Source organism: Hyaena hyaena, unplaced genomic scaffold, assembly GCF_003009895.1.
Source record: "Hyaena hyaena isolate Hyena2069 unplaced genomic scaffold, ASM300989v1 scaffold_435, whole genome shotgun sequence".
In the NCBI taxonomy this organism is placed as follows: domain Eukaryota; kingdom Metazoa; phylum Chordata; class Mammalia; order Carnivora; family Hyaenidae; genus Hyaena; species Hyaena hyaena.
In genome coordinates, this window is record NW_024081065.1 from 1,226,946 (window position 1) to 1,240,519 (window position 13,574).

General features: G+C 34.7%; 1 protein-coding gene across 1 annotated transcript in view; it reads left to right on the forward strand.

Moving 5' to 3' along the window:
- The window catches only part of ERBB4 (erb-b2 receptor tyrosine kinase 4), a 722,586-nt gene that overhangs the window by 416,275 nt on the left and 292,737 nt on the right, over positions 1 to 13,574 (forward strand). Inside the window, exons 8-10 of the mRNA XM_039252967.1 lie at positions 5,458 to 5,576; positions 8,509 to 8,650; positions 12,793 to 12,906. Coding sequence (XP_039108898.1) covers positions 5,458 to 5,576; positions 8,509 to 8,650; positions 12,793 to 12,906 — 375 coding nt within the window. The remainder of the gene's footprint in view (positions 1 to 5,457; positions 5,577 to 8,508; positions 8,651 to 12,792; positions 12,907 to 13,574) is intronic.

Sequence of the window (13,574 nt, forward strand, 5' to 3'; positions counted from 1 at the left end):
ACCTGAGCTGAAAAGTCAGATGCTTAAGTGACCAAGCCACCTAGGCACCCCTATCCATCTAATTCTTATGGATATTTTGGATGAATTTACATTCCTAATTTCAAATTTGCAGAACCCAATATAATAAACATCTTAACTCCCCAGATTTTACCTTTTATATTACACAATCACAGCTAGTGATGTACCATCAATGAATAAGATAGTTAAAATTCGACCCAAATGTTTAATACACCCAATGAAGCAATTTAGGAAGGATGCTAAATATAAGAGGGGACTATCTAATAAAATAATATTCAGGCAAGGGTGGAAATTAATATAACCAAAGCAATTATAACTTAATGTTCCCATGGAGGCTGAGTGAGTTATCTCATTGATTTCAGGCAATGTTGTTTTGTTTTGTGTTTCCATCATAATAAAATATGAGTATAGTTTGATGTGTTTAATTCATATTAAGTGGTATTATTAATCAATAAATGCCATCAAATAGATTATAAAAAGGAAACGTTTTCTTTCTAAAAATAAATCTCACATAACAATGTAAAGAAGTGTTTTTTAACTGTGTCATATCACTGTTTAAAGATTAAGCTTATTGTTTTGTTCTTTATGCTTATATTTTTACCTGTCAAGCAAACACTTCTAAATATATTTCATGCTTACTGAACTTTCAATTGGAATTAAGGCATGTGAAAACTGTGATAGCAAAAAGTGCTATTTTTAGTGTTGAATATATCATACATTTTTTATTTTTAAAATGCATTATAGACTGCTTTTGGAGCAAAACCCATAATTCTCTTTTTAATATCTTAAGTCAAAAATTTAAAAAGTAATGGCTTTGAGAGATGTTTCTTTGCATGTTCTTGAAATGGAGTGGCATATCTAAGATCAAAGTGTCCTGAAAAAATATGAGATATGTGGCCACTAGATAGATGAAATTGCTATTTTGAACAATTTAAAGTTGACTCAACACATATGAATGAATAATTTCATGTACATGCTTTAAAAATTTCAGAGTGCCTGGGTGGCTCAGTTGGTTGGACGCCCAACTTTGGCTTAGGTCATGGTCTCATGGTTTGTGAGTTTGAGCCCTCCATTGAACTCTGAACTGACAGCTCGGAGCCACCTGGAGCCTGCTTTCGATTCTGTGACTCCCTCTCTTCCCACCCCTCCCCAGCTCACACTCTGTCTCTCTCTGTCTCTCGAAAATAAATAAATGTTATTTTTTTAAATTTTCAGAGCATAATAATTATTATTGAACCTAAGATTGTACTATGATAGATTATATTTTAAATACTATTTTCATTTTTAGAGAGTATACTCAATGAGAGAATTGACCTTAATATGAACAGTTAATATATACTTTTAAAATAAATTAATGGTTAATTATACTTATAAATTTTACCTACATTAAGTTTCTCATGAGGTAGGAAAGACCAAAGTATATAAATGAAGAGAAACTGAAACATTTTGTATAGTTACCTTAAACCACTATAGAATTAAAAATAGAAATTAACACTTAGACATATGTGTTTAATTTTAAGATATGGTGTGACTTCTAGGCTATTAATGCTGACTCACTTTGTGCTATTTTGAGCTGAGCAATGCCTGTCAACTTAAAGCAAGTTAATAGACTGTACTGGGATAATACTTATTTTAAATCTAATAATTTGTTTAGTTAATATATGTCTGCTATTTCAATTAACAACTTTGGTACATCAAAAAATTCTTGTTAAATCTGGAAGAGAGGAATGATATGAGAATTTATTTTTTACAAAATATCTATTAAAAGTGTTTTCTTTATGTAGTATAATTAGAATATCTAAATAACTACTACTTGGATAAAAGATAGGAACATCAACATAACTCCGATGTATGAATATGAAGATTTAATGAGTGGATATAATTTGTTTGGGTATATTTTATATATGTAGTATATATGTGTACGTAATGTGTATATATGATGAATATGAAATCTAAATAACCATTACATGAATGAAAGGTACAGTTCTTTTTTTTTTTTTTTAATGTTTTATTATTTCTGAGAGAGGGAGAGAGACAACATGAGCAGGGGAGGGTCAGAGAGAGAGGGGGATACAGAATCTGAAACAGGCTCCAGACCCTGAGCTGGCTGTCAGCACAGAGCCCGATGTGGGGCTCGAATCCACGAACCGTGAGATCATGACCTGAGCCGAAGTCGGACGCTTAACTGACTGAGCCACCCAGGCGCCCCTGACAGGTACAGTTCTAAACATTGGAAAACACCAACAAAATATGTAATAAGTGAGTTTTAAAATATGCTAGGTGGTGATCATTGCTATAACAAAGATGAAAGAAGGAAGGAAAGATGTAAGGAGGGAGAGAAAGTAGGAAACAGGGAGAGAAAGAGAAAAACAAAGAGAAAGAAAAGAGGAAGGTCCATCAGGAACCAGTAGTTTGGAAAGGATTCAGTATTAAATAGGGGTAGACTTCATTGAGACAATGAGGTGGAAGGTAAGAGAACAGGACGAATTGATTTGCTATGTAGAACTTTCTATAAGAATACTTACAAAAGAAACAATTTATTTCAAAATTTAATATTACCCAAGTTGCAGATACAAAATATGCTGCCACAAATCCAGGCTTAAAAATTTACCTTTTTCAAAATCTTCTATATGAGGATAGGAAGTATCAGATAACTTTATTTTTATAAAATAAAAGCAAGACAGAGAATGAGTCCAAACATTGTTTCAATTTAAACTCTATTAGATGTTTGTATTGCTTGTACTATGTAGGTAAGGATATAATCAGTTCCAATAAAGGAATATAGTTTATATTTAAGTATTATATACTATTTTATTAATATCATAATCAGGTTCAATAAAAGAGGATCCAAGTGAAAATGTGGAATCATGACATAATCAATAACAAAACTTAAGGAGCTTTTAAATCTAATAATAGACACTAATAATATTTAAATTATTTGTATTATTTGCCTTTTGATATGCTCTGTTTCTGGGTATTTTAAATATTATCTATTTACAGGTTTTTAGTACCCTACCTCTTTAACTCTCTGCATGTTTTTTTCTTTGATATATGCATTAAGTGGCCACTAAATGCTTTCACTGAGTTGGCAACATATGATTTATTTAGTTGGAAAGGATACTTACTATCTTGTATACGAAGTGTCAAGCATTGTACCAGTCCCTAGGGATAAAAACATCAAGAATAAGACAATAGACTTCAATAAAAACTACTCTAATAGTTTAGTAGGGGGAGAAAACCTAAAAAAAAAAAAAATACAGTAAAGTATAATAATAATATCTAACTGTTGCTGAGAACTATTAACAGGGGCCACGTTAAGCACTTTATATCTATGTATTTATCTTCAATCCCATTAGACACATACAAATACTCAATCCGTCTTAAAACTGGTAAAGTGAAATACAAAGATATTCAATAACTTGCCCATATCACAAGAATAGAGTTTGAATTTGAGCATAGGCCTTCAGACCACAGAGTCTGCACTAACTTTCTCCCTTGTTCGGAAGAAACAGTGATAAACTAACTCATCCTAGAGATGTATCTGGAGTTTTCAGAGGGAAAGTGGTATCTGAATTGGATCTTGTAGATGAGTATTTGCCAGGCAGAGAAGACAAGGAGGGTTTTAAACATGGATGAGAACATTATAAAAAGGCAATAAGAATCAAAATTGAAAATGATGCAGGAAATCAGAAATCGCAAGTGCAGTTTGTGTATGGTTGGATGTGGAAAGCACAGTGAGCAACACCAGGAAAGATAGAGGTGGTGTTTAATTGATGAAGCACTTTTATCCTTTGCTAAGGGTTTTCTCCTTTAGCACAGGGATGACAAGTTTTATCCTGTGAAACAACACTGATTTATAGACAGTGGCTTGTATTTTCAAGCCATTGCTTTTAGAGTAGCATGGACAATTTATTGGGATCTGAGAAACCTTTTAGAAGGTTATGTAATAATTTAGAAGTTTTTGAACAAAGTTGGAGTAGAGAGGAGGGACAGTAATGAGGACTCTTAGTTGGTAATTTTATTTGATAATTTTGTTAGGTATGTGAAGTAAGGGGATGAGGGCAAAGGAGAAATAGAAAACATCCTACTTTTTTTAGCTAAGCTACTGGATGGATAGTGCTAATTAAGAGAAGGGAACAAAAGAGAGAGAGATGCTTGATTGGTAGAGGTGAGAAAGTGAGTTACATTCCACATTGTACATCTTGAAGTATCTAAATGGGGTCTTCTGTAGGTACCTGGTAATCCATGCTGCTGCTCAGTAGAAAATTCAGCTTTGGATCTGATGTCATCTATACAGATTGTGAGAAAAATAAGGAATTAAGGATTTCATTTAGGCATGAGCCCGTAACCCGAAGAAAATTGTCAAGATCTACTCTGGAGAATACTATTTAAAGGGCTGAGTCTTGCTATAGTAGCAATGAAGGAAGCTTTGAAGAACTAGTCAAAAAAATGGAAGGAAATCATATTGAGGTGGAAGTATGGAAGTCAAGAAGGGATGTGCTATACATATTCTGTAACATTTATTTCTCTAAATATTTAAAAAATATCTCTTTGGAAAAAGTGAGATGAGTGTCCCTCAGTGCTATAATTTTGACACCCAGCCTATTGCACTGATTTTAGTAAAGCATACCTTGATATAGTACTGTAAGCTTGGATCAAAGGATGTTATAAGAAAAGACCAATGGAAATTTTTATGTCTACTATGAATGCGCCCCTTCCTTCTTTCCTTCCTCCCTCCCTCCCTCCCTCCCTCCCTCCCTCCCTTCCTTCCTTCCTCCCTCCCTCCCTTCCTCCATCCCTTCCTCCCTCACTTCTTTTGAGAATATTGCACTGTTCCTTACATAGAAATCCTGGTAGAAATTTTACTTAAGTCTCAAAAATAGAAACACTTATGTTACTAGTGACCAGTTATCTATATCTGTATCTAAATTTTTATTTATATATCTACTTGATATGAATCATGTACAATATAATGTGAATCATGTAAAAGTTTATGTTTCCCTTTTTGCATTGACTACTAAATTGACTGCTTAGATTTCGCATTGACTGCTAAAAAGCCATAAAACCTTAGTGTACACATTGTGAATTGACTTCACTACTGACGCCATCTTTTGCACCCTGCCAAAATACCTTATTCAGTTTCTTCAAATTTGATTCTTTCCTGCTAAGTTGTACAGTAATATTTTTTATGAAACATGAGAAGTGTTTCCTGGAACAAGAAAGAAGATAAAAACAAATGTATGTATTAATTTTTGAAGGTTTCTGTACCGTGATTTTGACCTGCTGCTGACTTCATTTGGTAAATGTTTGCTGAATTGACTCAGTGGTGAGCTGATTATTGTTATCTGGGAGCTCAGCCTTTGTCAATGACTCCAAAGCACCTTAGATGTTTCTCCTGGTGGCTGACTTCGATCAAGGTCCCATCTCTGTCTTCTACAGTGACAAGGACAGTGTGTGCAGAACAGTGTGATGGCAGGTGCTACGGACCCTACGTCAGTGACTGCTGTCACAGAGAATGTGCTGGAGGTTGCTCAGGACCGAAGGACACTGACTGCTTTGTAAGTCTTGGAGCTTCCCTTTCACTCTCCTGATCTCCCTCATTCCTGATTGGACTCAGGCCCATTAAATCTTTAACATCTTATTAAAATAAGATCAAATTTCACCCTTTTTAGGATTAAGAAAAAGGTTTTACCTTTCTATAATTCATCCTCTCACTGGATAGCTATTGATTAACTAGCATGGTTCTGTTCTACTAAATGAATTACATCTTTTGGAAATAATTTATATTACAGATGAGATGTATTGGAGAATGTGAAGGAGAATCTATAAGATGTCTTTTTAAAAGCTAATAGTGCCCTTCCAAAATTTACTTTGATTACCTGTTTATGTTGTTGCATCATTGAATTTTCTGAGTGGGGGCTTTTGAATTTTATTTCTTGAATTTAAATTTCAAGATTATAAATATTGATTTCTAGATTATTCATAAATTTGTTCATTTAACTCTTTCCCAGTATATTTTTGTTTACATATTAATATTATTCAAAATATGGGGCTCCTGGGTGGCTCAGTCGGTTCAGTGTCTGACTTCGGCGCAGGTCATGATCTTGCGGTTCATGGGCTCGAGCCCCACTTCAGGCTCTGTGCTGACAGCTAGCTTGGAGCCTGGAGCCTGTTTCAGATTCTGCACCTCCCTCTCTCTCTGACCCTCCCCTGCTCACACTGTCTCTCTCTCTCTCAGAAATAAATAAAAAAATTAAAAATTTTATAAGATTTACAAATGCATGCTTAAAGCAATTTATATACTAATCTGTGTGATTTTTATTTTAGAAAGGGACAGTTTTCTTTCCTTAAAATTTACATTTATAGCTCGTTGGGGACATGTTTTAATTACATTTTAATATCCCCAATACAGTTCTTTCTGCTCTTTTGAATACAGTTCTGTGAACTATAGTTAACACAATTTCATAAATACAGATATTATTTTCATTTTATGCCAAAAATAATAAAATAAATTGTTTTTGCTATTAAACATGAACACAGAAATGCATTTTTTCCCATTCTCATATATCCAGAGAACACACATATATATTTAGAATTAAATATTTTTTCAAAATGACACAACTCTGAAAATAAACACAACATAAATTAAACCTCTTCTGATGTAGTCATTTCTTAATTTTCTTAATGTTATGAGAAAATTAATTTATCTACCCTAATCCTATATTGAAACAAAAGTATATATTGCAGAAGTGAATATGGAAGAAGAAGTAAAGAAAATAAAATGTTAAAAATTTAAGGAGGATGCTTAGCAGGTTTTGAAGTGAGATGCTTTCCCTTGCTTATCACTACATATGGGGGTAAAGCCTGATGTGATGGACACTGAACAGGTATTGTATTAACAGTTCCAAAGCAGTAACAACAAGAAACATCAACAATAGCCATTCTTTCATGGTTCCATTGTCAGGATAAGCAGAGTGCCTGGTAAGCCTTAGAATTCTCATTTCATTACTTTTATGGAATGGTCCAATGACTCCACATTGGCATTTGGTACAGAATGTTCAAGAGTGCCAGACTGAGGCCTTGGTGTAAGTTACGTTGTTTTGTCTGCTGTCTGGAAGGTACATTTGTTTGATTTCTTTGGTTTATGTCCTTTTGTTGCCAAGCAGTCTGTGCACAACACTGTGTAAAGTATGTTCATAAAGCAATTATGAAGACACATGAAGTTTTATAGCCATAAATTAAAACTCACTGAGTTTTCTAGATGGCTTTTTAATAGATTCTTCCTGGAAAATGCCATCTTAGTGAATAATGTATCATGAGTGAGTCTCATTCTGATTATGCATCTAGTAGGCCATCGTCATGTTTGTGATGAAGTGCTTGCTAAAACAACAATTGATGAAGAAAATGTTTTGAGGAAACAAAATGAATTAGTGCTTATTAATAACCATACATACAATTTGTGATGAAATATAAAATATAGCTGGAGTTCCTATGAGCTTAACTTCCAAGGCCAAATTATTCCTCTGAAGGTTTAAATTGTTTAATTAAGAGACTTAGTTAATCCACTATTTTGAAAGCCATGTTTTTATGTATATATATATATATATATACATATATATATATGTATTTACATATATATTTTTATATCAAATACCTAACTCTCAGGTGGTAAAGTTGTTTTTAATTCTTCTCAAATTCATTTGAACATATTATCAAATTGAAGTTTCAATACAAATATGTAAGTCAGCAGAAACAAGCTGTTTTATTTGAACTTGATAGCTTTTACTAAATCGTGTGGCATTATGAAGAAAGCCACACAGGAAATGGCAGCACATTATTTAATTATGAGCTAAGTATGTCTGCTTCCCTTCATTTTGGCATTAAGTACTCTGTATTTACACGGACTAGTGACCTGCTAAAGCCTTTTCTTTAAGTCCGGTTTAAATGGCTATTACAGTGTTTACTCACCATACAATGGTGACGAATCTGCTTACCATGCCACTTACGGCATTGAACTTTCCAAACACCAGTTTTAAGGAAAAATCTAGATGGTAGAACTGGGAAGTCAGTTGTCAGTGCCAGACTCTGAGACTAAACATAAACCCTTTAAATATGAGTGAAAATAATTTTTCACTGTGAGATAATTTTAATAATTTAAACTAATTATTAGTTTGGAGATTACTGGATAGAGACTAAGTTAACTTGAGCATCAATAATTTCGTATATATTTTATATTCATTGACATTGAAAAAACAATTTTATAAAATTTTAGAAGTCCTAAACAAATGAGAACTTTCAAATAAGCACTTAATGACTATAAAGTGTCGAATTTTATACTTTTTGTGAAATATAATAAGTATAGAGCACATATATATAAATATAAACATAATAATAAAGAATACATCCTTCTCACAAAGCTGTTACAGCAATGTTCTTTTAACGAGAATTATGAAGGTTATTTTTAAATGAAATTAATTTGCTATGTTGCAGGCCTGCATGAATTTCAATGACAGTGGAGCGTGTGTTACTCAGTGTCCCCAAACTTTTGTCTACAATCCAACCACTTTTCAATTGGAACATAACTTCAATGCAAAGTATACGTATGGAGCATTTTGTGTCAAGAAATGCCCACGTAAGTAACAAAATAAGTATAGCCAATTTAATTAGATCATCAGTTACAAACAAAAAAATGTTGTATACATTTATTGTCATTTAAAACTTGCAACAATAAATTAAGTATGTAAGTAAATACAAAAAAATAAAACTTGCAACAATATGGTGAATTACTTAGATATAGGTCCTATTGCTACTATTTCACAAATAAGAAAATTAAAATTCAAAAAATTAAACTGATTGGTCCAAAGTCTCAGCAAAGAAGTGGCACGTTTAAATTTAGAATGTGTTACGAAGACGGAGATGGAGGAAGGCAAACCATAAAAGACTCTTGAATACTGAGAACAAATTGAGGGTTGATGGAGGGGTGGAGCAGAGGGGAAAATGGGTGATGGGCGTTGAGGAGGGCACTTGTTGGGATGAGCACTGGGTGTTATATGGAAACCAACTTGACAATAAACTATAATAAAAAATAATAAAGTTAGAATGTAGTATCATTGCCTTCTAAGCTCACTGTTTTCAATATACCTCGTGTATTAGTACATGATACTGTTTCTCAAAAAAGTGATTAGTTAAGTGGGAACAAGCTCTGTAATGAATGAAGTCTGCTTCTAATCACAATGAATTTTTACCTAATACCATCTCTGATTACTTATGTGTAATAGATTATATAGCATGATAGTTTTAATATCAAATCTAATCTTAATAACAATAGATGTGAAGGGCATGTTGAGAGGTCTTTACAAAATTGATAACTCATCCTGGGATTCCAAGTGACCAGCTTCCCATTCATCAATAATTCAGTATAATATATGTCTTCATGTTTGTTCCAGAGTGAGCAATGAGACATTATTTCTTCATTGTTTTGCCTAAGAAAAAGAATCACTGCATTTGTCCACATACTCATTTAAAAGAAGAAGATTTTACAATCTACATCATATTACTATTATGGTTTTCTTCATTTTGTGTCTGTGGTTGAATAGAAAGTATAAAGGACATGGGATTAAAGTGGCTCTGGCTTCTGGCTTTTTCCACTTATTACTTATATGATTTTAAGTGAACTATTTAGTTGTCTGTATTCTCCTTAAGAGGAGGATAGTAATAATCATATTATTCTCTTTCCTAGAGTTATTATAATGATCAAAGGGTTGAGGAATAAGAATCAGAGGGATAGTATATAAAAACAAATGTTTGAAAACAATGATAATTCTAGTCATTATTATTATTTTTTAATTTTTTTATAGTTTATTTTTGAGACAGAGAGAGATAGCATGAGTGGGGGAGGGGCAGAGAGAGAGGGAGACACAGAATCTGAAACAGGCTCCAGGCTCTGAGCTGTCAGCACATCTAGTCATTATTATTACATATTTTTATGTTGGTTAAAAGAATAGTTATGCATATAAGCTTTTAACACCTAAATTGTGGCAAGTGGAGAACTATTTTGTGAAATTATATGCCCAGTTTCCTTAGCTAGCTCATAAATATTCTTTCTTGGAATAGTTTAGGTCAATCAAATTACAGACTAATTTAAAAACACTTCAGTATTTATCTATGTAAAATTAGAATATTGGAAGGGCCCTGCTCATGAGGCACGAACTATTTTGGGAAAACAAAGACATTTAGCTTCTAAATACTGGTCTACAACCTCCAATCCAGAATTCTAACATTCAAAAATTCCAGACAAATACTTTTTGCAACTCATTTGTCTGCAAAATCTGAACCTAACTCATATGATGGCATTTATAATTTGTATTTACTTCACTTGGCATATATTGCTGCAAAAATGTAGAAGTGTTTAAATATGGGGTATTTCTGAAGACCTTGCGGAAAGGATGGTCACATAATATGCAAGATATTCAGATATCACAGACTTGGTTCTCCTCACACAGAGATTAGGTCCTTAAGGAGGAATGTTCTCAGAATGAGGACAGAAAGAGGAAGAAAAGGAAGGGAACACGCCGTGAGGCAGTCAGTAATGTGCCTTTTGTTGCTGGATGCCCTCTGGTGGATGTTAACTGAGAATGCAAAAATCTTCACACTGTGCCCACTCCTATGGGTTCATATATATCCCTCCACCCAAACTTCCTTCAATCCCAGACTTCCCAATATTCCTTCTCCCATGGCAAGCTACTGCTCATGAGTCTGTACTTACTCTAAGCTCAGGTCACTTCTCCACAATGTAAGTGATCATCTGAATTACCCAGAACTATGCCCACTGGTAGGTTTTTTTCTTTTTTTTAAAAAAAATTTTTTTAATGTTTTATTTATTTCTGAGAGAGAGAGAGAGAGACAGTGTGAGCAGGGGAGGGTCAGAGAGAGAGGGAGACACAGAATCTGAAACAAGCTCCAGGCTCTGAGCTAGCTGTCAGCACAGAGCCCGATGCAGGGCTCAAACCCACGAACCACGAGATCATGACCTGAGCCGAAGTCAGACGCTTAACCGACTGAGCCACCCAGGCGCCCCATGGTAGGTTTTTTTCTTGCCACTTGTCTTTCAAGTCTGCTCCTGAGTGAGGCTGCAAGGCAGCTGCCATTCTTTTTGAGCTGCTTACACCCACTTAGGTTTTCCTCTCTGTTAGCTGTCACAAGTGCCCTCTCTTGGTCCCCACGCAGCCATAGGTCTGAGCTGAGTGAGAGGTGCCAGCAGGAGGAGTCTGAGCAACCTGCTTATGTATTTACTTACGCCTCTGCTGTGAATCATATCCAATATTAAATGTACTGCTTCTGTCTTGCGGTAGATTCCTGTTGGACATGGCCAACATTGTGACATCATGGTTCTAATAAAACCTAATTTATGATGGTCAAATCTTTCTTTAATTTTTTAAAGTTTATGTCTTTATTTTGAGGGAGAGAGAGACAGCGCATGCAAGAGTGAGCATGAGTGGAGGAGGGGCGTAGAGAATGAGAGAGAATCCCAAGCAGGCTCTGTGCTGTCACTGCAGAGCACTATGTGGGCTTGAACTCACAAACTGGGAGATCATGACCTGAGCCAAGATCAAGAGTCAGACATTTGACCAACTGAGCCACCCAGGTGCCCCTATGATGGGCAATTCTGACTAGATGGTCAATCAATGACCCATGGTTAGGTGCTCTATCTCTAGCCAGAAGCACGTCAGGAGTTGTTTATTAAATGGTGTATAATTATGTGCTACAGATTGCATGGCCTAGCTATAGAATTGTAGAAGTCTCTGACATGATTTTCCAGCTGGGATTTGCCATAAGTCCATATGAGTTATTTTCCCACAACAGACATTCCTACTACCATATAGCCTCTTGGGTTTTATGACCCAAGTAGCATAATTGCTTGCATCCCCGACTGGACCTACATCACACATGTTTTCTGATCTGAGAGCCCCCTTCAAGCCCAGAAGCCTTCCATACCACTGAATATTAGTCCAGAAGCAGTACTCCCAGATGTGAAAGGATACTGCCTTTAAAAAATAAAGTGGCCTAGCAGGTGTTGTGTATTCCCTTTATTGTGGGAAGCTCTAGGTGCAATAATTTGTTCTTTTCTGGGGAGAGACAATGTCATGGCATATTCCAGATCACCGGACCCCTAAATATTTCACCATTGTATCAGGAAATTAGATATTCCTGGTTTATGTAGTATGCCTTTCCTAAGATGCTGCCTTTCAAATTCCATTTTGTTTCTTTATATAAAACGAGGGAACAGTTTCTATGGCATTGCATTGAAAGATAGAACGCATTTTGAACATTTCCTCCTGGATATGAAGTGCACTTTCTTGATTCAAGGCAATTCAACTTCAACTTCATTTGTGCTTCATGTAACTTGAAGTATTTTTAGACTTCAAACTTGCATCATGACATGAAATGAAGTGGAACTGTTGAAAAACACAAACTAAATGTCATGTAGTTTCCTAAGTCTATAAAAGAAATTCACTCTATCTTGGGGGCAATTCAGGATGTGAAGCAGTAGTCAAGCAAGTACTAACCGTTGTTAACACATGCTGCCCTTGGATTTGAATGTGGATGTTCATAGATTCTATTTCAGATTGAGATATTTAAATGGAGATGTTTTAGGTAAAGAGATGTGTATACTACCAATGATGCTAATCCCATTGTCAAGCCCTAAAATACTTCTTTTAAACTTGTTTTCTGAACATCACCATTATTGCTAATTTTACTTTTTTTTTTAATTAGATAACTTTGTGGTGGATTCCAGTTCCTGTGTGCGTGCCTGCCCTAGTTCCAAAATGGAAGTGGAAGAAAATGGGATTAAAATGTGTAAACCTTGCACTGACATTTGCCCAAAAGGTGAGTGATAGCTGAGATTATTTTGTCTAGCATGGGGTTTTCCTATGTACTTCTTACACCAAGGTTTTTCCATGTACTTCTTAATGGACTGCCTAAGTTTGCTTCTCTGAACACATCACTCCCACACCAAACCTTCCCCCACACCCTTTTCCATGGCTTTGAATAGTTCTCCCAAGTATCAACTGTCTTAAAAGTGTGTATTATTGATTTTGAATAATCTATACTAAATGATCCAGGTAAAATTCGGAGTTCTCTTTGATAGAAACTCAGGGGGAAAAAAGTTGTGTTTTATTCTATATGTAGCAGATCTTAGAAGTTATGAACATAACAAGGAACACATGACTATCTTAACATCAAGAACCCATTTTAGTCACTTGCCACTCTATGCTAAATGATCTGCTGTACATATGAAGTAGTGCAAAGGGACAAATAACATGATATTTACTCTCCAGGTCTTTAAAACTATTTTGAAAGGTTATAAAATGACATGGAGATTTACTGTACATATTAAATAAATATTGCAGGTAATTCATGTCATAGAATATTAGTGGAGAAAGAAATCCTTTCTAGCTGTGTTGCTCAAATTCGTCACCAGAATGAAACTTAAATTAAGCAGGATGAAAGTAGAGTCCAAATTTTCTGGATGATATAAAACTTTCCAAAGTATC